Source organism: Tachyglossus aculeatus, chromosome 8 (genome assembly GCF_015852505.1).
Source record: "Tachyglossus aculeatus isolate mTacAcu1 chromosome 8, mTacAcu1.pri, whole genome shotgun sequence".
Taxonomy (NCBI): Eukaryota; Metazoa; Chordata; class Mammalia; order Monotremata; family Tachyglossidae; genus Tachyglossus; species Tachyglossus aculeatus.
In genome coordinates this window covers 8,586,705-8,613,263 of record NC_052073.1, presented here as the reverse complement: position 1 = coordinate 8,613,263, position 26,559 = coordinate 8,586,705, and the positions used below count along the sequence as shown (strand labels likewise).

The window sequence follows — 26,559 nt, the reverse complement described above, 5'->3', positions numbered from 1 at the left end:
CACTTACTGTGTGCAGAGCACTGTACTAAGCGCTTGGGAAGTACAAGTTGGCAACATATGGAGACAGTCCCTACCCAACAGTGGGCTCACAGTCTAAAAGGGGGAGACAGAGAACAAAACCAAACATACTAACAAAATAAAATAAATAGAATAGATATGTACAAGTAAAATAAATAAATAAATGGAGTAATAAATATGTACAAACATATATACATATACAGGTGCTGTCGGGAAGGGAAGGAGGTAAGATGGGGGGATGGAGAGGGGGACGAGGGGGAGAGGAAAGAAGGGGCTCAGTCTGGGAAGGCCTCCTGGAGGAGGTGAGCTCTCAGTAGGGCTTTGAAGGAAGGAAGAGAGCTAGTTTGGCGGATGGGCAGAGGGAGGGCATTCCAGGCCCGGGGAAGGACGTGGGCCGGGGGTCGATGGCGGGACAGGCGAGAACGAGGTACGGTGAGGAGATGAGCGGCAGAGGAGCGGAGGGTGCGGACTGGGCTGTAGAAGGAGAGAAGGGAGGTGAGGTAGGAGGGGGCGAGGTGATGGAGAGCCTTGAAGCCCAGGGTGAGGAGTTTCTGCCTGATGCGCAGATTGATTGGTAGCCACCGGAGATTTTTGAGAAGCAGAGAGGTGAAAAACCAGCCTGTGGGCTGATGGTTTGCAAGGTCAATTGGAGTGAGCCAGTTGACCAGTGCTGTTTCACCAAGCAGTTCTCTGTCGTTTGACTCAGCCGAACGTCCTCGTTTAACTTTAGCTCAACCCCATCTCTGATGGCAGCAGGTTCTTTGAGCCTCCGATCTCAGCGCTGGCCGAAGAATGTGGACAACCCAGATTTTTCTGTCCAGTCTGGGTGGTGAGACCTTCCGGGATTTCGATGCAATCATATGCCCGATGTCAGTTGGCGAGAAAACGGGCTCTTCCTTCCCCTTCTAGTTCACTTCCTTTTTCCTTGCCCAAGCGGAGACAGCTGCCTGAGCCTCTGAAACACAGGGTTCTTCTGGCATGGCCGCCCCTTCCATCGAAGCAGACAAGCAGTGTGGCCTAGTGGAAAGGGCACGGATTTGGGAGTCAGAGGACCTGGGTTCTAAACCCGGTTCTGCTAATTCCTTGCTGTGTGAACTTGGGCAAGTCCCCTCTAAACCATAAACTTGTTAGGGGCAGGGAATGTGTCTGCTAATTCTGTTGTATAATGCTCTCCCAATCGCTTAGTACAGTGCTGTGCACTTTGCAAGTGCTCAATAAATACCACTGATTGATTGATTAAAGTCTCTTAACTTCTCTGTGCCTCGGCTTCCCCTACTGTAAAATGGGGATTAAATAATGTGGCCTATTGGAAAGAATATGAACCTGGGAGTCAGAGGACCTGGGTTGTAATCCCTGCTCCACCTCTTGTCTGCTTTGTGAACTTGGGCAAGTCATTTCACTTCCCTGGGCCTCAGTTACCTCATCTATCATCAATCGTATTTATTGAGCGCTTACTATGTGCAGAGCATATATAATTCTCATCTATAAATGGAATAAAATGGGAATTACGACTGTGAGCCCTCTGTGGGACAGGGAGTGTTTCCAACCCGATTATCTTGTATCTACCCCAGTGCTTAGTACAGTTTTTGGCACATAGTAAGCCCTTACCAAATACCACCATTGTTATTATTATTATTATTACTGTTCTCCTTCCTATTTAAACTGTGAGCCCAATGCATGACAGGGATTGCGGCTGACCTAATTAACTTCTAGCTACCCCAGCACTTAGAGCAGTGCTTGGCTTATAGTAATCAGTTAGCAAATATAATAATAATAATAATAATTATAGTCCAGACCCTGAGAGAGTAGAGGAGGGCTGCTGTAACTCCTTACTACATCAGACACTGCACTGACCCTCTCTGGACATCTCTGTCCTCGTCTGTTCTGTGGATATGGAATTGGTTGGTTTTGGTATATGTTAGTACTTGATATGTGTTGAACACTCAGTCCAGACAAAATCCTTGTCCCACTTGGTATTTTGTGGTATTTATTGAGTGCTTACTGTGTACAGAACACAGCATTGAGCACTTGGGAGAGCACAATAGAGTTAGTAGACATGCTTCCTGCCTTCAGGGAGCTTCCAATCTAGCCAGAAACTGGAATTAGAACCCAGAGCCAGGATTAGAGTACACCGTTAATTCACTATTAATCAAAGGTTGTAAATACCATTGATTACTTGATTGGGTTCTCATCCTGGTTTTGCTGCGTGACTACTGTCTGTGAGACGGGCAAATCACTTAACTTTTCTGTGCCTCAGTTTCCTCATCTGGGACATGGGGTTTAATGATAATAATAATAATAATTATGGTATTTGTTAAGCTCTTACTATGTGCCAGGCACTATTCTAAGTGCTGGGGTAGATACAAGATAGGTTGGACACAGTCCCTTTCCCATGTAGTCTTCATCCCCGTTTTATAGATGAGGGAACTGAGGCCCAGAGAAGTTAAATGACTTGCCCGAAGTCACACAGCAGACAGGTGGCAGAGCTGGGATTAGAGCTCATGACCTTCTGACTTCCAAGATTAAATTCTGTCCTCCCCCCGCCCTTAGACTATGAGCTTCATGTGGGTCAGGGAGTGTGTCCAATCTCAGTACCTTGTATCTAGCCCAGTGCCTTGCCCATTGAGTGACACATAGTAAGCACGTCACAAATACACTATTATTATTATTTGAAACTGCTTTGGTTTCACACAGCTCACCCAGTTCTAAAGGGTTTGTCTCCTTTTTTTTTTTTATTTCCTTTTCTGGTGAGCACCCCTCACCCCACACACGGATGCACACAAACACACACACACACACACACACACACACACACTCACACATAAGCTCTTGCAGAGTTTTCATTCTGCTGCCTTGAGTGAGAAATGGAGCTGTAGGCCTAGGGACTGATGAAGGGGCGGAAGGTGGTCTGGGCAGAGCAGCTTCCCAGGGAGAAAGCCAGCGAAGATGCTTTCAAATGTGAATTTTTCCGAGTCACGTGATGAACTCGAACCGACATGCACAGGGACAAGATAACGGGCAGAGTTGAGGGTGACCTCTGGCCTGGTGATCTGCAGGACAGTCTGGCTTTCGGCTGGCTTCTCCCCTGTCCAGTACAGCTACAACACTCAAGCTTTCCCAAGCGCTAAGTACAGCTCTCTGTGGGCAGGGGAACATGTCTACAAATTCTGTTATATTGTACTCCAGCGCTTAGAACAGTGCTCAGCGCTTAGAACAGTGCTTTGCACATAGTAAGAGCTTAATAAATGCCATCATTATTATTATTATTATTTTACTCTCCCACAGCACTGTTGTATACCCACAGTGCTTATGTCCATATCGATAATTTATTTATATTAACATCTGTCTACCTCTCTAATCAATCAATCAATCAATCGTATTTATTGAGCGCTTACTATGTGCAGAGCACTGTACTAAGCGCTTGGGAAGTACAAATTGGCAACACATAGAGACAGACTGTTAGATCATTGTGGGCAGGGAATGTGTCTGGTGTATCGATATATTGCACTCCCCCAAGAGCTTAGTAGAGTGATCTGCATACAGTAAGCGCTCAATAAATATGATTAACTACTCTTCCAAGAACTTAGCACGGTACTTTGCGCACGGTGTGAGCTCCATAACTATCATTGATTGATTCATTACAGCCAGAGAGCACTCTATAAATACCACCATTACTCTTACAGATGCCTTTATGTCCAGTATTTTTAGCTTCTTCCACCTCTTCGGCTCCTGTCACCAAGTCCCATGGTTCAGAGGCGTTGGCTGGTTTAGAAGTTTGTGGGAGGAATTGTACTTATTGAGCGCTCACTGCATGCAGAGCACCTTAGTAAGCGCTTGGGAGAGTACGATATAACAATATAACTGACACCTTCTCTGCACACAACAAGTTCTGATCAGTGGCATTTGTGGAGTGCTTAATCTGTGTAGAGCACTGTACTAAGCACTCCGGAGAGTACAATATAACAATATAATATTCATTTATTCAGTCATATTTATTGAGTGCTTACTGTGTGCAGAGCACTGTACTAAGCGCTTGGGAAGTACAATTCAGCAACAGAGACAATCCCCGCCCAAAATGGGCTCACAGTCTAGAAAGGCTGGGGAGACAGACATCAAAACAAGAAAACAGGCATCAGTAGCATCATTATAAACAAATAGAATTATAGATATGCATCATTAAAAAATAAATAGAATTATAATTATAAATGTGTACATACATACGCAAGTGCTGTGGGGCGGGGATGGGGTAGAGCAAAGGGAGTGAGTTGCGGCGATGGGGAGGGGAGAAGCACAACAATCACTGATCAATCAGTGGTATTTATGGAGCACTTCTGTGTGCAGAAACTGTACTGAGTGTTTGGGAGAGTACAATTGAACAGGCAGATTCCCTGCCCACAACGAGCTGTGGGGCAAGCAGAGTATTGGTGTTGGAGGTCCACGTGTTTTCCCTGTGCTCTGCTGTCTGCCTGGGGAAATGTGAGCTTGTTGTGGGCAGGGAATGTGATGTGTCTATTGTTATAGTGTACTCAACCAAGCGCTTAGTACGGTGCTTTGCACACAGTAAAAGCTCAATAAATACGAAGTCCCACCCGCCTGGGGTCTGGTGTCCCCCCAGTGTCCTCCCGGCCCGGCTTCAGGCGAGCTTGCGCAGGGGGGTGTGGAGGCGAGGGCAGGTCTCCCCAGAAGCCCCCGAGTGATGCCGTTCCCTGGATCAACTCTTATTCCCCATCCCAGTGGGTTTCTGGGAGCCGGCCTCAGTTTTTTCCCATTAACTTGCACAGCAGGGACTGGGGCCCGGTGGAAGTCTCTGTATAGAAAAATCAATTTCTTGCCCTGCTGGGAAGGAGAGAGAGAGAGCAAGGCAACAATGTGCACCCTGGGTTCTGCTCTTTGGAGGAAAAATGCTCTATGCCCTGTCTGGGCCATTGTAGCCGAACAGAGCTGACTCTGTTGGTGGACATTGCACAGTTTGAGTTCGGGGCTAAGTATTGTCTCACGGCGACCCCTCCCTACCCCCCCCGCCCCGCTCCATTCCTCTTTTGCAGAGGCAGGCCGGAGTCGGGGTTTGCGGCAAGTTGCGTGGCAGCTCGGACGTTCAGCTTCATGTGGTAAACAGGCACAGGAAGTTGGCATCTAGGGCAGTGGAGAGCATTGTACAATTTCCTGCCCCCTCTCAGCTCAGCCTCCAGTTTCTCGGTGTGGCTTGAGGGTTGACTTCCCCGAAGCAGAAGTCCTAAGAGCCTCCTCTCAAGAGTTCTGTCAGCCCTCAGCAGGGAACTCAGGGACTCCAGTATCATCATCCTCACTGGCCCCGGAACTTCATGGCTCGTGGCACCATCCTGGGCTCTGGGGGCAAAATCAGTTTCAGCAAGACACGAATTCTGCCCTCAGGAAGGGAGAGAGCAGGATAAAATGTGTGATAAATCAAAATACAAATTAGGTAGTACTGGGGTTGGCAGCCGCCAGCGAATAATAATAATAATAATGATGGCATTTATTAAGCACTTACTATGTGCAAAGCACTGTTCTAAGCTCTGGGGAGATTACACAGTGATCAGGTTATCCCACGGGGGGCTCACAGTCTTAATCCCCATTTTACAGATGAGGTAACTGAGGCCCAGAGAAGTTAAGTGACTTGCCCCAAGTCACACAGCTGACAATTGGCAGAGCCGGGATTTGAATAAGTGAACGTACCAGAGGGTTGGTTGCATGCCATGTTGTTCTGGCTGGCACCTTTGTCTCTCCGGGCATCAGTGCCCATTTCTTAGGGGTGTGGGGGCTGGGGGACAATGTGGTGTGGGTGCCCCTTTGGGGCCTTTGGCACACCTTCCAGATGGGAGCAGCCAATCTGACAGACAATTACTCTCCCCACCTTCAAAATCTTATTGAAGGCAAGTCTCCTCCAAGAGGCCTTCCCTAAGCCCTCACCTCACCCCCTCAACCCCACAGCACTTATAAACATACCCATAATTTATATTCATGTTTGTCTCCCCCTCTAGACTGTCATCTCATTCTGGGCAGGGAATGTGTCTGCCACCTTCATTATATTGCTTTATTGTACTCTCCCAAGTGCTAAGTACAGTGCTGTGCACACAATGTGATAAATAAATACCATTTTTGAATAATTGATTGGGGGACTGACATCACCTACCTTGCTTCTCTCCCTTCTTGTTCCCGCTTTGGGGAGGCAGTTAGAGCAGCACAGGGGGGTCTTTGGAGGGTCTGCAGCCACTGGGGAGTCAGCAGGACCAGTGGGAATTTCCAGTGTCCCCCGCTCCTTTCTCCCTGGGCAGGGCCACCATTTTGGTTGCTGATACCTCCACAGGACACAAATGCAGTGTTTGCTGTATTCACAGAAAGTGAGGGTAAGTTGAGGGCATTGACAAGATGATAAATGGATTTGGTTAATCAATGATGACATCCTGGAGTAGATGACCCTCTGAGGGGGCCTCCAATTTTCCAGGGTCAGAAAGCACAAACAGGCTCAGTTTTGCTTTTCTTCTGGAACTGCTTGGCTGAAGTAGACAAACTCTTCAGAAGCAGGGATCACACCTCTTGACTCTATTATATTGTACTTTCCTAAGCTCTCAGTACAGTGCTCTGCACAGAGTAAGCGCCAAATAAATTCCATTGCTTCATTGATTGAAGTGTCATCCAGTACTGATTCAAGAACCAACCACTGGGTTTTCATTGTGCCTGGCCTCGGGCGGAACTTGACTTCTCACACAAACCAGTTCTGATGTCCATTATCCGTCATGCCCACATCTTCTTCCATCCCGAAGCACTCTAAGTTGAGGCTGTCAATTCAGTAAAGGCCACAGACCCTGGTTCCCCAGACCTTGCTCCTGGTCGCTGCTTGGTGTTGAGAAACCTTCTGACTGATTCAGAACAGGAGACACAGGGGTGTTCATTCATTCATTCATTCAATTGTATTTATTGAGCGCTTACTGTGTGCAAAGCACTGTACTAAGCGCTTGGGAAGTACAAGCTGGCAACATATAGAGACGGTCCCTAGGCAACAGTGGGCTCACAGTCTAGAAAGGGGAGATAGAGAACAAAACAAAATGTATTAACAAAATAAAATAACTAGAATAAATATGGACAAATAAAATATCTGACCTGTATCTTAGTGATCAAGACCAGTAGCAAGATCCAGGGCAGAGCCTGTGCCCAAAGTTAAGTCCCCTGATGTTGGTGGGTCAGATGGGGTAAGGGTCTGTATTTCTGGAACATCACCTCCCTGGCAGAGTTAACTGGATCAGAAGATGGGTAACCCCTCCCTGTCTACTTGTTTTGTTTTGTTGTCTGTCTCCCCTCTTCTAGACTGTGAGCCCTTTATGGGTAGGGATTGTCTCTATCTGTTGCCGAATTGTACTTTCCAAGCGCTTAGTACAGTGCTCTGCACACAGTAAACGCTCAGTAACTATGATTGAATGAGTGAATGAATGAATGAATTGAGAAGCAACATGACCTAGTGGATAGGGCACGGGCCTGAGAGTCAGAAGGACCTGGGTTCTAATTCTGGCCCATCACTTGTTGTCTGTGTGACCTTGGGCAAGTCACTTCTTTGTGCCTCAGTTACCTCATCTGTAAAATAGGGATTAATACTTGAGCCCCATGTTGAACATGGCTTTTGTCCAACCTGACTCACTTGTATCTATCCCAGTGTTTAGTACAGTTCCTGGCACACAGTAAGTACTTAACAAATACTATTTAAAAAAATAAATCAATCAATGGTATTTATTAAGTGCTCACTATATGCAGAGCATTGTACTAAGCATTTGGGAGAGTACAACACTACAGAGTTATCAGACACTTTCCCTGCCCACTGTGAGCTTACGGTCTAAAGGTGGAGACGGACATTAATATTAGAGAGGCAGCGTAGCTCAGTGGAAAGAGCATGGGCTTTGGAGTCAGAGGTCACGGGTTCAGAGGTCACGGCTCTGCCAATTGTCAGCTCTGTGACTTTGGGCAAGTCACTTCACTTCTCTGGGCCTCAGTTACCTCATCTGGAAAATGGGGATGAAGACTGTGAGCCCACGTGGGACAACCTGATCATCTTGTAACCTCCCCAGAGGTTAGAACAGTGCTTTGCACATAGTAAGCGCTTAATAAATGCCATTATTATTAATTTATAATATATAATTTAAAGATATGTACATAAATGCTGAGGAGTTGAGGGTGGGCAAATATCAAATGCCCAAAGGCCCCAGATTCAAGTGCTAAGTGACACAGAAGGGAAAGGGAGCCAGAGAATGAAAGGGCTTAATTGGGGAAGACGTTTTGGAGGAGATGTGAACTTAATAATGCTCTGAAGGTGGCGAGAATGGAGGATTGGCGTATATGGAGGAGCTATGTTTTCTGCCCCCATCAGTCTTGCAAATTAGCTGTGAATTCCACCTCCAGAGGTCTTCACACCCGCCCAGACACCTGGGTGACTATCTTGTCACCAGAATCTCCCCTGGTACACTCTTCCTCCGAGCCCCTTTTTCTTTTTTCTTAATGGTATTTAAGTGCTTACTATGTGCCAGGCACTGTAGTAAGCTCTGGGGTAGATACAAGCTTGTCATGTTGGACACAGTCCGTGTCCTGCCTGGAGCTCTCTGTCTTAATCCCCATTTTACAGATGAGGTAACTGAGGCACAGAGAAGTAAAGTGAATTGCCCAAGGTCACGAAGCAAGCAAATGGCGGAGCCAGGATGAGAACCCAGGCCCGTGCTCTATCCACTGGGCCACACTGCTTCTTTGAGGTGGGCAGAGGCCATGATGGGAAGGAGGCCCTGATATTCCCCTAGCCCCTAGGCAGGAAGCTCATCTCTAGACTGTAAGCTCATTGAGGGCAGTGAATGTGTCTGTTTATTGTTGTACTGTACTCTCCCAAGTGCTCTGCACATGATAAACGCTCAATAAATGTGACTGAAGAAGAATGTCTCAGCCAGAAAGGGGGAAGTTTCATTTGGAGACAGGAAGCGGTGACCCACTCCTAGTATCCATGTTGTCAAATGATTATTTTGTGGAGCTGAATGAAAGACTGAGTTGCAGTGAGGAGGTTTGCCAACAGTGAATAACCATAATCAGGAGGCTACCCCCTGAAGGTGAAAAGGTCAGGGCTAGATTGGTGATGAAAATAGCAGAAAGAGAACAGGCTTGGGAGCCACTTATTCGGGTTCTGATCCTAGCTCTGTCACTTGTCTGCTGTGTGAACTTGGGTAAGTAGCTTAATTTCTGTATGCCTCAGTCCCCTCATCTGCAAAATGGGGATTAAGACCATGAGCCTTATGTGGGACAGGACTGTCTAACCCAATTATCTTGTGTTTAACCCAGCTTTTAGTACAGAGCTTGGCACATAGTAGGCACTTAACAAATTCTGTTAAAAAAAACAAGTTGAGAGAGAGAGAGGGAGTGAGGGGGAACATTGGAGATCGTCTTCATGTTGGCCAATCTTCTAAAATACTCGGTCCTGAAACAGAGTGATTTCAAAGGAATTAAATCCTTTTAATTAAATCCTTTTACTTCCAGAGGGAAGTAAAAAGAATTTGAGCGAGGCTGGGTTCGTGATGGATGGAGTCCTGGCTCTCTTGTGTCTGCCTTGATCCTTACCCAAGGTCATCTCAGGGGACCACCCAGAGTGAGATGTGGTCAATCCAGGCTGGCGCTCACCTCAGTAGGGCTCTGGGGGAAGAAAAGGCACAGGAAGCCGGTGACTGCTAGTGAGCCACAGAGTTGGCCGTGGACCCATGGGGGAGTTCTTTGGGATGAGATGTGCACTGAATAGAAAGGGGACGACTGTAGAGTTGGAGGGTAGAGTAAGTGACGTAAAGACCAGTGCTACCCAGCCCTTATGGCTGGCACCTGAGCCAGGCAGACCAGGCTGGACTGCAGTAACTGGGAGATGGGTTCTTTCCTTGAATGAAGCCTTCTCAAAGGCTTTTTTTTTAATTATTGTTCACTGCTCACTATGTGCCAGGCACTGTACTAAATGCTAATAATAGATACAAGCTAATGAGATTGGACACAGTCCATGCCCCACATGGATCCCACAGTCTTACTCCCCGTTTTACGGATGAAGTAACCGAGGCACAGAGAAGTAAAGTGACTCGCCCAAGGTCACCCAGCAGATAAGTGGCAGAGTTGGGGCTAGAACCCATGTCCTTCTGACTTCTAGTCCCATGCTCTATCCACTAGGCCACCCTGCTTCTCTACTCTGCAAGCTCTTAGCGATTGTGTCCATCAACTTCTTTGAATTGTAAGATTGAATTGAAGATTGAATTGAAGATTGAATTGGAGATTAAATCCTACTCCCCCCCTACTCCCCCCCTTTTAGACTGTGAGCCCACTTTTGGGTAGGGACTGTCTCTACATGTTGCCAACTTGTACTTCCCAAGCGCTTAGTACAGTGCTCTGCACACAGTAAGCGCTCAATAAATACGATTGATGATGATAATAACAATAATGATTTTTTAATAGTATTTGTTAAGTGTTTATTATGGTCCAGGCACTGTATTAAGTGCTGGGGTAGATAGATGCAAGATAATCTGGTTGGACATAGTCCCTGTCCACATGGGCTCCTAGTCTAAATAGGGGGGAGTAGGATTTAATCTCCATTTCACAGATGAGGAAACAGAGGCACAGAGAAGTGAAGTGACTTGGCCAAGTCATACAGCAGGCAAGTGGTGGAGCTGGGATTCGAACTCCCAGGCTCGTGCTCTTTCCCTTAGGCCATGATGCTTCCCAAGGGCTTAGTACAGTGCTTTGCACACAGTAAGTGCTCAGTAAATACAATTGATTGATTGACTGTTTGATGCACTAACAAAGAAAGGGCAGAGGATTGTCCCGACAGCCTATGTGTATCAGAGGTCCAACTTGGGATACGGAAACTTTGGTTCCCAACAGGAGTTTGTGGGGTATTATTTCACACCAAGTCAAACAGGCTTCCCTACCTTTCTCTTCTAGACTGTAAGCTTATTATGGGCAGAGAGCATGTCTACTAGGCTCACACTCTCCAGAGCGCTTAGTACAGCAATCTGCACACAGTAAGTGTTCAGTAAATACCAACGATTGATAGATTGATTCCTTGGGTCTCAGGCATTGGGCTGGACTCCAAGCCCCGAACCCTAGTCCTGCCCTTCAGATAGCCACATTCTTGTATGTCCAACGCCAGTGATGATAGATGGAAAATCAGTAGTTAAGTGTGCTGGTTTTATTTGCTGTGCACTCTGGAAAGGAAAAGTTAGAACTTGCTTGGGAGGATATTTATGTGGTTGCTTTAGTATGGGACACCTAAGTTCTGGACTAAGTTGGCACATTATACCGAAGTTTGGCTACCCAGGCTTTTTCCTCAGTCTATTAGAAAACTGGGCCTTGGAGTTTCAAATCCAAACAATCAATCAATCAGTGGTATTTATTGAGCACTTACTGTATGCTAAACAGTGTACTAAGTGCTTGGGACAGTACACTAGAACAGAATTGATAGACACGCTCCCTGCCCACAAGGAGCTTACAGTCCAGAGGGTGTAGTTTGTCAGTTTAGAGTCCAAAGCCTTGGGTGAGTGATTAGGGTGGGAAAAAAAGTTGACAAAGAAGCTTTTGGGGTCATAGTGCACCCAGTAAGGGACCCTGGGTGCTGGGGCGCCTTCCCCTTACTTTCTTCTTTTTTTTTTCTTTTTGGAACGATTGCATTGTCCAAGGTTTGGGTTCCCAGAGCGACCTAAATCCAGCTTCTGGTAAATGTGAGGCTTTAAGTCATTCCCTTGGCTTTAGAAAATCAACTTTCAGATTCCAGGGCAAAATAACTGGCTCTTAGCAACCCCTCTGGGCGTCTGCCCTCTAGGAGCTGTTGTTGATATTCAAAAAGACAATTGGAAGCTTGGAACAGATTTGAAAACCTGTCTGGAAGGGTGTCTCACTCTTTCTCTCTCTCTCTTCCTTGCCAATCCCCCTCCTCCCCTCCTGGCCCATTTTCTGCACTTTTTCCCTCTCCCTGCCTCTCTCTTTTGGTGTCCTGCTCCCTTTGTCTCTCAACTCAGTGATCTACCCCGGCAGGCGTCAGGAGAGAAGCTGGTTTTTAAATTAACACTCAGTCTCGCTTTCCAAATTGAATCGCCCGTGCCAGCTAATTTGATTTGTGCCTCTGGCTCCTCGTCCTCTCTCTATTATTAGACCTGACACGACGCGGTGACTGAGACTGTCCACAGCCTCTAATTGCACACATTAATTAATGATCCAATTGGCTTTAAGTGATTGTTGCCAAAAGAAGGGGACACCCCGGTTCGGAAGCCGGAGGAAGTCTATTCCACGCGATCTTCCTGGGAAAGAACCAGTCAGCCCCTGGCCGCCGTCGGGGACTCGGCCCGAGAGAGTTCGGAGGGCGAGGGGCCTGAGGCCTCTTTCCGGGCTGTGGTACAATGGAGGCCTCTGTCAACCAGGAATGCTAAAATTGTGGAAACATCGGGTTAGAAAGGACGCCATCCAGTGAACTTCCTGACCTCTCTCTGCCAGCTGTCAGTCAGTCAATTGTATTTATTGAGCATTTTACTGTATGCAGAGTACTGGACTAAGCGCTTGGGAGATTACATTATAACAGATACGTTCTCTTGCCCACAGCGAGCTTTCAGTCTGTCCAAGCAGATGGGTTTTTATTACCCATCACCTCTCCCCTCCCGGAATCTCAGATTGGGAGTCCCAGAGGGTCTAATTTTCAATTATGTGTGTCTTCCCCAGCACTTAGAACAGTGCTCTGCACAATGAAGAACCTAATAAATACCATTGCTACTACTACAACAAATGAAAATTAGCGTGTCTAATGGTGACAATAATAATAGTATTTGTTAAGTACTTACTATGTGTTCTAAGCGTGGGGGTAGACACAAGCTAACCAGGTTGAATACTTACAAGAATAATAATGATGGTATTTGTTAAGTGCTTGCTAGGTGCCTGGCACTGTACTAAACGGTAGGGTGGGTACAAGCAAATCAGATCGGACACAGTCCCTGTCCCATGTGGGGCTCATCGTCTAAATCCCCATTTTACAGATGAGGTAACTGAGGCACGCAGAAGTGAAATGACTCACGCAAGGTCACACAGCAGACAGGTGGAGTAGCTGGGATTAGAAGCCGTAACCATCTGACTCCCAGGCTCATGGTGTTTCCACTATGCCACGGCTGCTTCTCTATTACTTATTCATTCATTCATTCAGTTGTGTTTATTGAGCGCTTATTGTGTGCAGAGCACTGTACTAAGCGCTTGGAAGGTACTTATTTAAATGCTTTGTCTGCTCTAGGCACTGGAAAAGGCCCTGTCTTGCACGGGGCTTGCAATCTATTGTATTCCATGTTACAGATGAAGGAACTGAGGCCCAGAGAGGTTGAGTGACTCACCCAAGGTCATCCAGCAGGCCAGTGTTCGAGCTGGAACCCCAACCCTGATCAGTTCCAAGCTTTTCCCATGAGAACCTGTGCCTTGCCCGGGGAAGCCCAACCTGGGGTGTTTTCCTTGGGGAAAGAGGACAGTAAACTCATTCCTAAACTTACTCGGGGCAGGGAATGGGTCTACCAACTCTGTTATACTGTTGTATTGTACTCTCCCAAGCGCTTAGCACAGTGTTCTGCCCACAGTAGGAGCTGAATAAATGCAGTTGATTGATTGGTTGACAGGGTGAACATGGGAAAGAAAATTGTCACTCATTTCCTTCATGGCTTGGAGGGTGTGGGGAACTGGAGTAGGGTTTTCAGGCCAGATGTCAACTGAGCTAACATAGTGAGGGGCAGGGGGAGGGAGGTAGTGAAGCTGTGAGGACCACCCTTACCCAGCTTTCTCCTTCCACTCTGTCCACCACCTCATCCTCCACCTTGTCCTTCAATCCCCCTTCCATTCCTTTTTTTTAGGGTATTTGTTAGGCGCTTACCATGTGCCAGGCACTGTACTAAACATCCTCCAACAGTTCCTCTACTCCTTCCTCCCACAACTAAACCTGGTGACTTTAGTCTTCAGGCTCAGCTTTGGTTCTTGGCTTTTACTTCAGCCACTCAGGGGTCAGAGCTAATCCTTAAATTCTTTCAATCTTGAGGCCTGGCTCTCCCTTGGAATACTACTTCTATTACTATTAGATGTTTACCTCATGCCAAGTATTGTACTAAGCACTGTCGATATAAGACAGCCAGGTAGGACACAGTTCCTGCCCCTCATGGGGACTCACAGTCTGAGAAGGGAGAGCAGATATTTTATTGCCATTTTACAGATGAGGAAGGTGAGATCCAGAAAAGTGAAGTAATTTGCCTAAGGTCACACAGCAGGCAAGGAATTAGAACCTGGGTCTTCTGTTTCCCGGTCCTGCGCTCTTTCTCCTAGGCCAAGATCAATCAATCAATCGTATTAATTGAGCGCTTACTGTGTGCAGAGCACTGTACTCAGCGCTTGGCACTGTACTAAGACTGTGAGCCCACTGTTGGGTAGGGACTGTCTCTATGTGTTGCCAACTTGTACTTCCCAAGCGCTTAGTACAGTGCTCTGCACACAGTAAGTGCTCAATAAATACAATTGATGATGATTACCAATTAATTACCAAGATGCTTCATTAATGAGGAGCACGGAACTGGGAGTCTGAGGAACTAGATTCTAATCCCGGTTCTGCCACTGGTATGCTGTGCTTACCGTGGGTAAAACCTTGAGTAAGTGATAACTTCTTCGTACCTCCGTTACCTCAGCTGTAAAAGGGGGATTAAGATAGTGATCCCTATGAGGGACAGGGACTGTGTCCAGCCCAATTATCCTGTATCTATCCCAGTGCTTAGAACAGTGCTTGACACATGGTAAGCACTTTACAAATACCATTAAAAAAAGATGCTGTTTAAGAAAATGTCTCCCATGTGGCATGTCAGTGATACGCTCATGCCAGGTGTCATTCCATTAAGGTGGGAGATAATTAATGCCCGACTTTCGGAGTCCCTGAAGGAAGCAAAGAAGCCCAGAATGTCACAGTGGCAACAACCAGCGTGACTGGGCAAGGAATGGAACTGATTGGGAGAAAAGGTGCGGACTAAATTGCTATAAAATAATAACTTGATGATTAATTCCCATCTCATCTCCTTTCTCACCAGGCATTTCTGCACCGGATCCGACAGAACGTGCTGGACTCAGTTGAGAAATGCATCACGGAGGAGAATGTCAAGGTATCTTTCTGATTCTCCTCTAATAAAGACTTGGGGTGCTGAGGGACAGGCTCCCCCAGATAATAATAATAACAACAATTGTGGCATTTTGTTAAGCACTTACTATGTGTTAAGCACTGTTCTAAGTGCTGGGGTAGATATAAGGTAATCAGGTTGGATATAATCGCCGGCCCACATGGGGCTCACAGTCTTAATCCCCATTTTACAGATGAGGTGACTGAGGCCCAGAGAAGTGAAGTGACTTGACCAAGGTCACACAGCAGACTTGTGGCAGAGCTGGGATTAGAGCCCAGGACCTTCTGACTCCCAGTTCCCCGGACTCTTTCCATTAGTCCACTCTGACGTCATTTATGCTTTTCATGACCCATCTGCAGGGCAGTTCATACAGTATGTCTCTCTCTCTCTCTCTCTCTCCCCCTCCCTCCCTCCCTCTTGGGAAGCAGCATGTAATAGAGCATGGGCTTAGGAGTCAGAGGCCATGGATTCTTGGCTCTGCCACTTACCTCCTGTGTCATCATGGGCAAGTCACTTCACTTCTCTGGGCCTCAGTTCCTTCATCTGCAAAATGAGGATTCAATACCTATTCTCCTTCCTACTTAGACTGTGAGCCCCAGCTGGGACCTGATGGTCTTCCCTCTACCCCAGAACTCAATACAGGGCTTGGCATATAATAAGCCCTCAATAAATACCACAATTATTAAATAGGCTTTGGAGGGAGAGAGAGAGAATCTGTGATTTAAGTAGAGGTGGTATTTGTTGTCGAAGTCATTGTAGTGATAGCAGAAGCAGGACTCTCCTCTGGATTGTAAGCTTGGTGTGGGCAGGGAATGTGTCTGTTTATTTTTATATTGTACTCTCCCACACAGTAAGTGCTCTGCACACAGTAAGCTCTCAATGAATATGATTGAACGGACGAATGAATGATTGACTCAAGTCCCCCAGTTTGAACCGAATATGAGGCCCTTTGGTCTTCTCCCCCTTCTAGACTGTGAGCCCACTGTTGGGTAGGTACAGTCTCTGTATGTTGCCAACTTGTGCTTCCCAAGCACTTAGTACAGTGCTCTGCACACAGTAAGCGCTCAATAAATACGATTGATTGATTGATTATCCCAGCTCCATCACTTGTCTGCTGTATGAACTTGAGCAAGTCACTTAACTTCTCTCTGTCTCAGTTCCCTCATCTATAAAATGGGGGTGAAGACTTTGATTCCTCTGTGGGACAGGGATTGTGTCCAACCTAATTATCTTGTATCTACCCCAGCACTTAAAACAGTGCCTGGCATATAGAATGCGCTTAACAAATACCATTATTATTATTATTATCTGGGAGTGAATTTGTCAATGGACCTGTGATGGGGGAGTCAGGGCCCTAACCAGCCCCTCAATCCTAGGGGACAGAGAAAATGGACAGAGCTCTGGGGAAGCAGGTGGCCTAAGTCTGTGTGAGTGTCCTCCCCTTCCCACCTCTCCGCAGTGTGACTTAGTCTCCTCTTTGAGAGGTGACATCTTTGCCCTTTATTGGTGAGCTTTGTGTCACCGAGGATGATGACGGTGCCCCGATCCTCCGTCCAGGTCGTATGACCGGAAACCAAACCCTGCACCCTGCATGCTCCATCTCCCACCTCCGACTCCTCGTTCACGCCACTCCCCCAGCCTGGAACCTCTTCCTCTCCAAACCCATTACCCCACGGCTCTCCCCATCTTCAAAGGCCTCCTAAAATCCAACCCCCACTGGGAAGCCTTCTGTGATTCACCACCTACACATTTTTCCAACCCAACTCGTGCCATTGAGAGGACCTGGGTTCTATTCCTGGCTCTGCCAATTGCCTGCTGTGTAAACTTGAGCAAATCGCTTAACTTCTCTGTGCCTTCGTTGCTTCATCTGTAAAATGGGGACCTGTTCTTCATCTTGCCTGGATGGTGAGCTCCATGTGGGATGGGGACTGCGTCCAACTTGATTAACTGTTACCTTTCCTGACTCTTGGAACAGTGCTTGTCACATCATCATCATCATCATCATCAGTCGTATTTATTGAGCGCTTACTATGTGCAGAGCACTGTACTAAGCGCTTGGGAAGTACAAATTGACAACATATAGAGACAGATCCTACCCAACAGTGGGCTCACAGTCTAAAAGGGGGAGACAGAGACCAAACATACTAACAAAATAAAATAAATAGAATAGATATGTACAAATAAATTAAATAAATAAATAAATAAATAAATAGAGTCAAAAAATATGTACAAACATATATACATATATACAGGTGCTGTGGGGAAGGGAGGGAGGTAAGATGGGGTGATGGAGAGGGGGGCGAGGGGGAGAGGAAGGAAGGGGCTCAGTCTGGGAAGGCCTCCTGGAGGAGGTGAGCTCTCAGTAGGGCCTTGAAGGGAGGAAGAGAGCTAGCTTGGCGGATGGGCAGAGGGAGAGCATTCCAGGCCCGGGGGATGACGTGGGCCGGGGGTCGATGGCGGGACAGGCGAGAGCGAGGTACGGTGAGGAGATCAGTGGTGGAGGAGCGGAGGGTGCGGACTGGGCTGTAGAAGGAGAGAAGGGAGGTGAGGTAGGAGGGGGCGACGTGATGGACAGCCTTGAAGCCCAGGGTGAGGAGTTTCTGCCTGACGCGCAGATTGATTGGTAGCCACTGGAGATTTTTGAGGAGGGGAGTAATATGCCCAGAGCGTTTCTGGACAAAGATAATCCGGGCAGCAGCATGAAGTATGGATTGAAGTGGAGAGAGACACGAGGATGGGAGATCAGAGAGAAGGCTGATGCAGTAGTCCAGACGGGATAGGATGAGAGCTTGAATGAGCAGGGTAGCGGTTGGGATGGAGAGGAAAGGGCGGATCTTGGCAATGTTGTGGAGCTGAGACCGGCAGGTTTTGGTGACGGCTTGGATGTGAGGGGTGAATGAGAGAGCGGAGTCGAGGATGACACCCAGGTTGCGGGCTTGTGAGACGGGAAGGATGGTAGTGCCGTCAACAGAGATGGGAAAGTCAGGGAGAGGGCAAGGTTTGGGAGGGAAGACAAGGAGTTCAGTCTTCGACATGTTGAGCTTTAGGTGGCGGGCAGACATCCAAATGGAGATGTCCTGAAGGCAGGAGGAGATGCGAGCCTGGAGAGAGGGGGAGAGAGCAGGGGCAGAGATGTAGATCTGGGTGTCATCAGCGTAGAGATGATAGTTGAAGCCGTGGGAGCGAATGAGATCACCAAGGGAGTGCGTGTAGATCGAGAACAGAAGGGGACCAAGCACTGAACCTTGGGGAACCCCCACAGTAAGAGAATGGGAGGGGGAGGAGGAGCCTGCAAAAGAGACTGAGAAAGAACGACCGGAGAGGTAAGAGGAGAACCAGGAGTGGACGGAGTCTGTGAAGCCAAGGTCAGATAGCGTGTTGAGAAGAAGGGGGTGGTCCACAGTGTCAAAGGCAGCTGAGAGGTCGAGGAGGATTAGGACAGAGTAGGAGCCGTTAAACACATAGTAAGTGTTTAACAAATATCATAATTAATTAATTAGGTATGTCTTCCTCTCTACGTTACTGAAACCACATATATATTTATTTGTACATTCCATGATTTACTTGTTTGAACATTTCATCTTGCTATAGCTGTATTCCTTCCTGTTTTATACTGGATCTACCTCCTGCTGCTACTATTTATAAATTATTTTTGCCCGCCTCCCCCATTAGACTGCAAGGTCCTTGAGGGGAGGAGCATGTGTTTTGTTCCATTTGTACGGTCCTAGGCACTTAATATGGTGCTTTGTACTCAATAGGTGCTCATTAAATGCCACTGACTGACAGTGGGAGGAAATCTGACCCCCAGGAGGACACACGTGTTTTGTTTTTTAACCATGTCACACTCCCTAGGGCAAGACCAAGTCTTAAAAGCTCTGTTTCTCAAAGGGACAAGGTTCTGCGTCCCATCTTTCCCAGTGCTCAGTACAGTAACCGCTTAATAAATGTTATTGCCGAATTCTGCTACTATTATGGTCCCAAAGTCCTTGAAAACTATAGTTTCTCCCTTAGCGGTAGTACGTGAGATGTGGAGGCAGGAAAGTTAATTCCTCCAGGCTGTGGGGGGGACCACTCAGAACTTTATTTGCATCAGTGGCCTGTTTGACCTACCCTGGTAGCTTAAGAGAGTGTCTAATTTACTGGGGCTCACCAAGAAGGCACTTGGGCCCTGAAGAAAATAGAGCCCATTCGGTCAACCAGCCAATCAGCATGCATCCTTGTCAGTTAGGCTCAGTTGGAAGTCAGTTTGATGATCTCAGCGGCCTGGGAATGAAACCCCAAATCCCCTCCTGCCTCCCCCATAAGTGGTCTCCCTCCCTCTAGTCAGGAAAGCTTTGAGAGGGTTGACACCTCAGCAGATGGGAAATGTCGAGTTTCTCCCCATGTTCCTCCTCCCCTTCCTTCCTCCCTGCAGGGAGACAGGAATTAGGAATCCTAATGTGAAATGTGAAAAAGCCACTAAGTTGGTGTGGGAAGGTTATAAGCTGCCCCTTCCGGGCCTGGGGCCTGATTAAGACCCCTCCCTTTGCCGCCCCCACCCCTTTCCTATCTCTGCTGATGCCTTCAACCTCTCTGGGGCTCGCTGGGGCTCAGGTCCCCCTCCCCAGTGCCCTGACTCCCTCCCTTTCCTGTACCCCCCCGCCGTGCCCCACAGTACTTGTGTATATATGCACATATCTATAAATCTATTTATATTATTGCCCGTTTACTTGTTTTGATGTGTATATATCTATAGTTCTGTTTATATTGGTGCCTGTTTACTTGTTTTGATATCTGTCTCCCCTTCTAGACTGTAAACCCGGTGTGGGCAGGGATTGTCTCGCTATTGCTGAACTGTACTTTCCAATCGCTTAGTACAGTGCTCTGCACACAGTAAGCACTCGATAAATACGATTAAATGAATGAATGAATGAATGAGCCCCCTCCCCCACCGGGGTGAGGTAAGGACAGCTGTGTGGTCGTCCTGGTGTTGTCAGTTCCTTGTCCCACGTCCTTGGCCGGGGATTTTCTGGAAGGAATCAATAACTGTGCAGTGCTTGAGGCAGGGACCTTTGGGCCAGTGTCTTTCCCCTCCCCGCCCCCATCCAGGCTGGAGAGAAGGGTCTGCCACTGGAGGCTGTGCCCCTCTGGCTGGACCCCTCTTTGTTTGCCGGACTCCAGCTGCACAGTCTGACTTCACAGCCGCTGTGGCAGAAAAACAATCCTGAACGCGGATTCCTGCCATGCCCGCTCTTCCCAAGAATCAGGGCTGGAGACTCTCAGGTCCCACGGGGAGGGGCTGCAGGGCCCACCACCCCTATTCCCCAAGCTTATGGCTTCTCCCCCTCTCCCCCTCTTCCCCCTTCCCTCTTCCTCTTTCCCCCCCTCTCCTTCCTTCACCCCCTCCTCCCACCTGCTTCCCTCTCCTTCTCCTTATCCTCCTGCCCTCCCCCCATTCCCCTTGCAGCCCTCCCTTCTCCCTCCCACCGCAATGAGCCCTTCAGAGCTGGAGCTCCAGGCCCTCTGGGATCTTTCCTTTGTGAGGGAGGAACACATCCCCCTGGTCCCGTGGTGGAGGGGGCTGGGGAGTGGGTAGGGAGAGTGGTGGGAGGGAGGGAGGGAGTGTGTTCAGGCAGTCCTTGGGACCACTGCTCTGCCACATACCTTTCCCGGCCTGGCCCAGCCCTTTGGCCGGGCCTGAGGTCGTCTGGAAAACATTGTGTAACCTACGTGTCCCAGCGGAGGCTCAGGCAGAGCCTCCCTGCCTGGCCCTCCCTCCTTCTCTGAGCCTGCCAGCGCTGATATCAATGGCTTGGACGGATGGACCACCTCCTCCTCCTCTGGGCCCGGGATTCCGGCTCTGCCAGCTGGACTGTCCCCTTATTTCCCTCCCTTCTCCCCCTCCCCACCTCCACCGACCGCCCTCCAGAACAGGGCAGTAAAGCCGTTCTGTCTCTTCTTCCCCTAGTCTGTGGAAATGTGTCGCCACGTTGCAAGCTGCTGGCCTGTGGTGGTGAACTGGACTGGGGGGTTGGGGAGTGTGGGTTTTGTTCCTGAGTCCTCAGGCCTCAGTTTTCCCAAACTGTGCAATAGGGAAAAAATTCCCCTTCCTCATAGGAGTGTTGGGAAGATGCTTGAGATGCGGAGCAGCATGGTCTAGTGGGAAGAGCACAGGCTGGAAGTCAGAGGAACTGGTTTCTAATCCTGCTCTGCCATTCATTCATTCAATCATATTTATTGAGAGCTTATTATGTGCAAAGCACTGTGCCACTTATCTGCTGTGTGAATGTGGGCAAGTCACTTAACTTCTCTGTACCTCAGTTCCCTCATCTGTAAAATGGGGATTCAACATCTCTTCTCCCTCCTACTTAGATGGTGAGCCCCATATGGGACCTGATTGTCTTGTATCTACGTTAGCTCTTAGTGCAGTGTTTAGTATATAATAACCCCTTTTTATGGTATTTGTGAAGCACTTACTATATGTCAAACACTATTCTAAGTGCTGTGGTAGATACAAGTTAATTAAGTCCGAAATAGTCCCTCTACTGCATGGGACTCACAGTCTAAGTAGGAGGCAGAATGGCTATCCCCATTTTACAGTCGAGGAAACTGAGGCCCAGAAAAGTTAAGTGACTTGCCCAAGGTCACACAGTAAGCACTGGGCAGAGGCGGAACTCCCAGGCCCATTCCCTCTCCACTAGGCCACACTGCTTCTGACAAATACCACAATTATTATTGAAGATAATAATGATGAGAATGAGGAGGAGTTCCCTTTATTCAGTCCCCCACAGCACTTATGTATATATCTGTAATTTATTTATTTGTATTAATGTCTGTCTCCCCCTCTAGACTGTAAGCTCCTTGTGGACATGGAATGTGTCTGTTGATTGTTATATTGTACTCTCCCAAGTGTTCTGCACACAGTAAGCGCTCAATACGTTCAATTGATTTACCAACTGACCGAAGATACGTGGGAATCGGGCTCCACTGACAGTTTGGGTGGCCAACAACCCTGACTCTGAAATCCAGATTGACCACGCTCACCCCAGCCCCCGGCTCCCACCGGTAACACCAACTCTCCATTTCCCCTCTCACTGCAGATTCTGTTTTCCAACATCGAAGACATCCTGGAGGTCCACAAAGAGTTCTTGGCTGCCCTGGAATGTTGTTTACAACCAGAACCTCAGTCTCACCATGAACTTGGAAATGTTTTCTTAAAGTTTGTGAGTACAATGACTCCCCTGCTATCGGCAAAGGCAGTTTCCTCTCACGTGTGTCTTTGTCGGGCCCCCCACCTCCCCCGGCTTGGTCCATTGGCCGTGAGGCCGGTTCCCCTTATCGCGGAGGCGCGGTAACCATGCTGGGACAACCCTGTCCTGCCCAAAAGGATTGTGCCGGGTGGGAAGGCCTTTATGGATAGGCTGGAACAATGAACGGCTCGTCACAACCAGCCAGACACAGTTGTATTTTTAGAAACCCTTCCTCTTTCTTTCCTCCGGGGCAAAGAGCTTGTTCTTGTTCTCTGGGAAGACTGACTTCCTGATGTGCCCAAAGGCTCCATGTCACTCCCCCAAAGAGATTAAAGACTGGACTTTTAACCAGGTTTTCAACAACTAATGAATTGTTTACGGTACTAGTGAGCGCTTACTCTGGGTCAAACACTGTTCTGAGCTCTGGAGTACATACCAGTTAATCAGGTTGGACAAAATCTAACATTGAGCTCACAGTCTAAGCACGGATCGAACCTATGCAGGGTATCTCTGCTCTGAATTAAGTGCTCTCGGTGGGCGGCTTAGTGAACATTAGGTGTTACCCCGTCCTCATCAATCCTTCAGTTAAGTAGAGTGGGAACAGTCAATCAGTCGGTCACTGTAATAATTGAGCTCTGATTACGTGCAGACCACTGTACTAAACGAGTGGGAGAGTACAATAGAGTAGGTAGACACGATCCTTGCTCTCAAGGTTCTTACAGTCTAGTGGGAGAATCAGATAAGCTCATTGGGGGCAGGAAATATGTCTACTTATTGTTGCATCGTCATTTCCCAATCACTTAGTACAGTACTCTGCACACAGTAAGCACTCAATGAATACGACTGATCGAACATGAAAATAAATTACAGACAGGGGAAGGGGCGGAATATGAGGAGATGTACCTAAATGCCGTGTGGGTTGGGTGAGCAGTCAAGGGCTTAGGGAGCACAGACTTAAATACAGAGGCAAAACAGAAGAGAGGGGGTTGAGAGGTTAAACAGGGTAGGGTGTCACCTGCTTCCTTCAGACTGAGGTGTGAGGCCCTAAGCTTGGAAAGTCAAGGTGACTCATCAGCCCTAATAGTCACTCGAAGGATTTCTTTAGTGCCCCGGATTCTTTCCCAAACTGCTTGTCTCACTAATCATTCTAGGTTAATTGGTTAACCAGAACTGAAGCTCTTACTCTATTGCATTATTTTGAAATTCCGGCCCCTTGATAAGACTCTTTGTGTGAGATTTTGGAAGCAGATTGATCTCAGCCTCTTCTAGGAGTTGTCTTTCCAATTGTCTCTCCAAAGACAGCCCATAATAAGCACCTCTTCCTTCCTGCTCTGGAAGACCGTCCATCTCCGAGCAGGTACGGAATGTTTCTCTGGGCCTGAGTGGGCATTGAGTACCATTAAAAAAAAGTGTTTGTGACTCTGTGCGGCACTGGAGGGGATGAGCATGGCAACGCAAGCTCTTCTAAAGGGGATCTTGCAAGAGCCCATCCAGTCAATCAGTTGATGCTATTTATTGAGTGCTTACTGTGTGCAGAGCACTGTGCTAAGTGCTTGGTCGAGAACAGTACAATCGAGTTGGTAGACATGGGGCCTGACCTCTAGGAGCTTACGGTACTAGTGGGTTGTTCTTCCTGGTTGGAAAATCCATAGAGAAATAGTAATAATAATCATCATCATGACAATAATAATAATATTTGTTAAACACTTATGTGCAAAGCATTGTACTAAGCATTGGGGTAGATAGGAGATAATCCAGTCCCAGATGAGGCTCACAGGGTAAATAGGAGGCACAGAGACGTTAAGTGACTTGCTCAAGGCCACACAGCAGACAAGTGGTGGAGCTGGGATATAAAGGCAGTGTGGCTTAATGGATAGAGCATGGGCCTGGAAATCATAAGGTCTTGGGCTCTTATTCCAGCTCCACTATGTGTCTGCTGTGTGACCTTGGATGAGTCACTTCACTTCTCTTGTCCTCAGATTCCTCATCTGTAAAATGGGGATTAAGGGTGTGAGCCCCATGTGGGACAGGGACTGTGTCCAACCTGATTAACTTGTACCTACCCCAGAGCTTAGAATAGTTCTTGGCACATAGTAAGCGGTTAACAAGTACCATTATTAGAACCTTGTGCTCTTTCCACTAAGCCATGGTGCTTCTCATGTCAGTGAAGCAGTGTTGTGTAGTAGAAAGAGCCTGTATTTGGGAGTTAAAATATGTGAGCGCTCAGCCAATGCTATTATTATTATTATTATTATTTTCACTTTGTGCCACCCTCCATAGTTTGCAACATTTGGGCTGATAGAAGCTTTCCCCAAGCGACAGTGGGGAAAGGGCCTTTAGCTAAAGCCTGGGGAAACAGGGTATGCCTCCCTCCTTCTGTCCTGTTTCCGAGGTTAATGTCAGGAGCGTCTCTGGTCCCAGCTCCAAATTCCACTTCCTGACACCACCCAGATGTGGCTCTCGTATCCTTGTGATCCTGATGGCCGCTGCCAAAGGAAAACATTCTACTGCTGGGGATAAACCCTCTCGGGTCCAGTTTCTACACTGAGGAGCTGCAGTTCTTGAGTGTTTTCTGTCTGCTTTCCATTCAGTCATTTCCTACTTCCCACTGTTTTCCCCAAGTTTTCAGTTGGGGAGACAGTTTCATGCTGACTGTAAGCTCACTGTCAATGGATACAGAGTCCAGCCTGAGACTCCAGGGTCCTTTAACCTCCCCATTCTTTCCAATTGTGCTCTGTCCAGGGGATGACAGGCCATTGCCCAGAATGGTCTCAGCTGGATAGTACAGAGGCACTATCAGCTGACAGGAAGTTTCCCCATGCGGTTTTGAGCAGGAAGTCTGGGAGTGTGGGTTCAGGAACTTAGTTCCCTGTCAGGAACTCAGAACCTCGGTCAAAAGTGCCTTCCTGATAACAATAATCTTTGTGGTATTTGCTAAGTGATTACTATGGGCCAAGCATTGTGCTGTGCACTGGTGTAGAGACAAGACAATCAGATCTGCCACGGTTTCTGTCCCAAATGGGACTCATGGTCCACCCGGAGGGTGAACAGGTATGATAATAATTGTGGTTTTTGTTGCGCTTTTACTATGTGCCAAGCACTGTACTAAGTGCTGTGGATAGGTACAAGTTAGGCCAAATAAAGTCCCTGTCCCACTTGGGGCTCACAGTCTAAGTAGAAGGGAGAATAAGTATCGAATCCCCATTTTCCAGATGGGGGAACTGAGACACAGAGAAGTGAAGCAACTTATCTGAAGTCACACAGCAGGCAAACAGAGAAGCTGGAATTAGAACTCAGGACCTCTGACTTCCAGGCATGGGCTTTTCTACTAGGCCGTTCTGTTTCCCCAGCGCTTAGTATAGTGGTTGGCACATAGTCTGTGCATAGCAAATCTATTAAAAATAAAATATATTCACTAGATTAATTGATCAGGCAATTAACACCTGCTGTTCCCTCCCTCTTCTGGGCATTCTTCCTTCAGTTGGGGGGGCACCTGGAGGACTCAGACTTTCTCTGGAGCAAACATCTGTAATTATGTAACTGCTCATTACCTCCTGGCCCCCCCCCCCCCTTTATGGGAGGAAATTAAACACTTCAGACGTTGAGCCATTTAAAGCATAGCTCTCATATTTGTGGGGGTCCTTGTGCCTGAAAGACCAGCTGGAGACAGTTGATGAAAGAGCAGTGGAATGTGCATATAATTATTGCGTCGAGTTCAGTTTGCAGAAGGATGTTGTCAGCTGCTAAATATAACTTCCTCGAGTCTCCAAAGCACAAAGCGACAGTGGTCTTAGGGGGATGACATTTAATTTGCTACCAGTCAGTTTGGGGTGTGGAGGGGAGCGGATGTCCCCGTGTTTAATGGCGGCTATTTGGAGAAATTCTCCTTTTCCCCCTCCCCGTTCAATTTCATTGGATCACATGCCCCCATAGCTCCTGGGAGAGGGAGGAAGAGGAAGTGGCAGTGACAGCCTTGCAGATGTGTACCAGTGGCATCATATCCTTTGGTTAAGAAGTGGCTGCAGAGGGAGGAGGAGGAAGGAGGCCTCTTGGCCCTGAGGTTGCTCAAGTAACCTTGGAGTTCTCCCATGAAGTATGGTGTAGTAGTGGATGGAGCACGGGCCTAGGAA

At 47.7% G+C, this 26,559-nt stretch overlaps 1 protein-coding gene across 1 annotated transcript in view; it reads left to right on the top strand.

Annotated features, from left to right (window-relative positions):
• The window catches only part of PREX1 (phosphatidylinositol-3,4,5-trisphosphate dependent Rac exchange factor 1), a 215,545-nt gene that overhangs the window by 79,744 nt on the left and 109,242 nt on the right, over nucleotides 1-26,559 (top strand). The window contains exons 2-3 of the mRNA XM_038750022.1: nucleotides 15,114-15,185; nucleotides 22,280-22,402. Coding sequence (XP_038605950.1) covers nucleotides 15,114-15,185; nucleotides 22,280-22,402 — 195 coding nt within the window. The remainder of the gene's footprint in view (nucleotides 1-15,113; nucleotides 15,186-22,279; nucleotides 22,403-26,559) is intronic.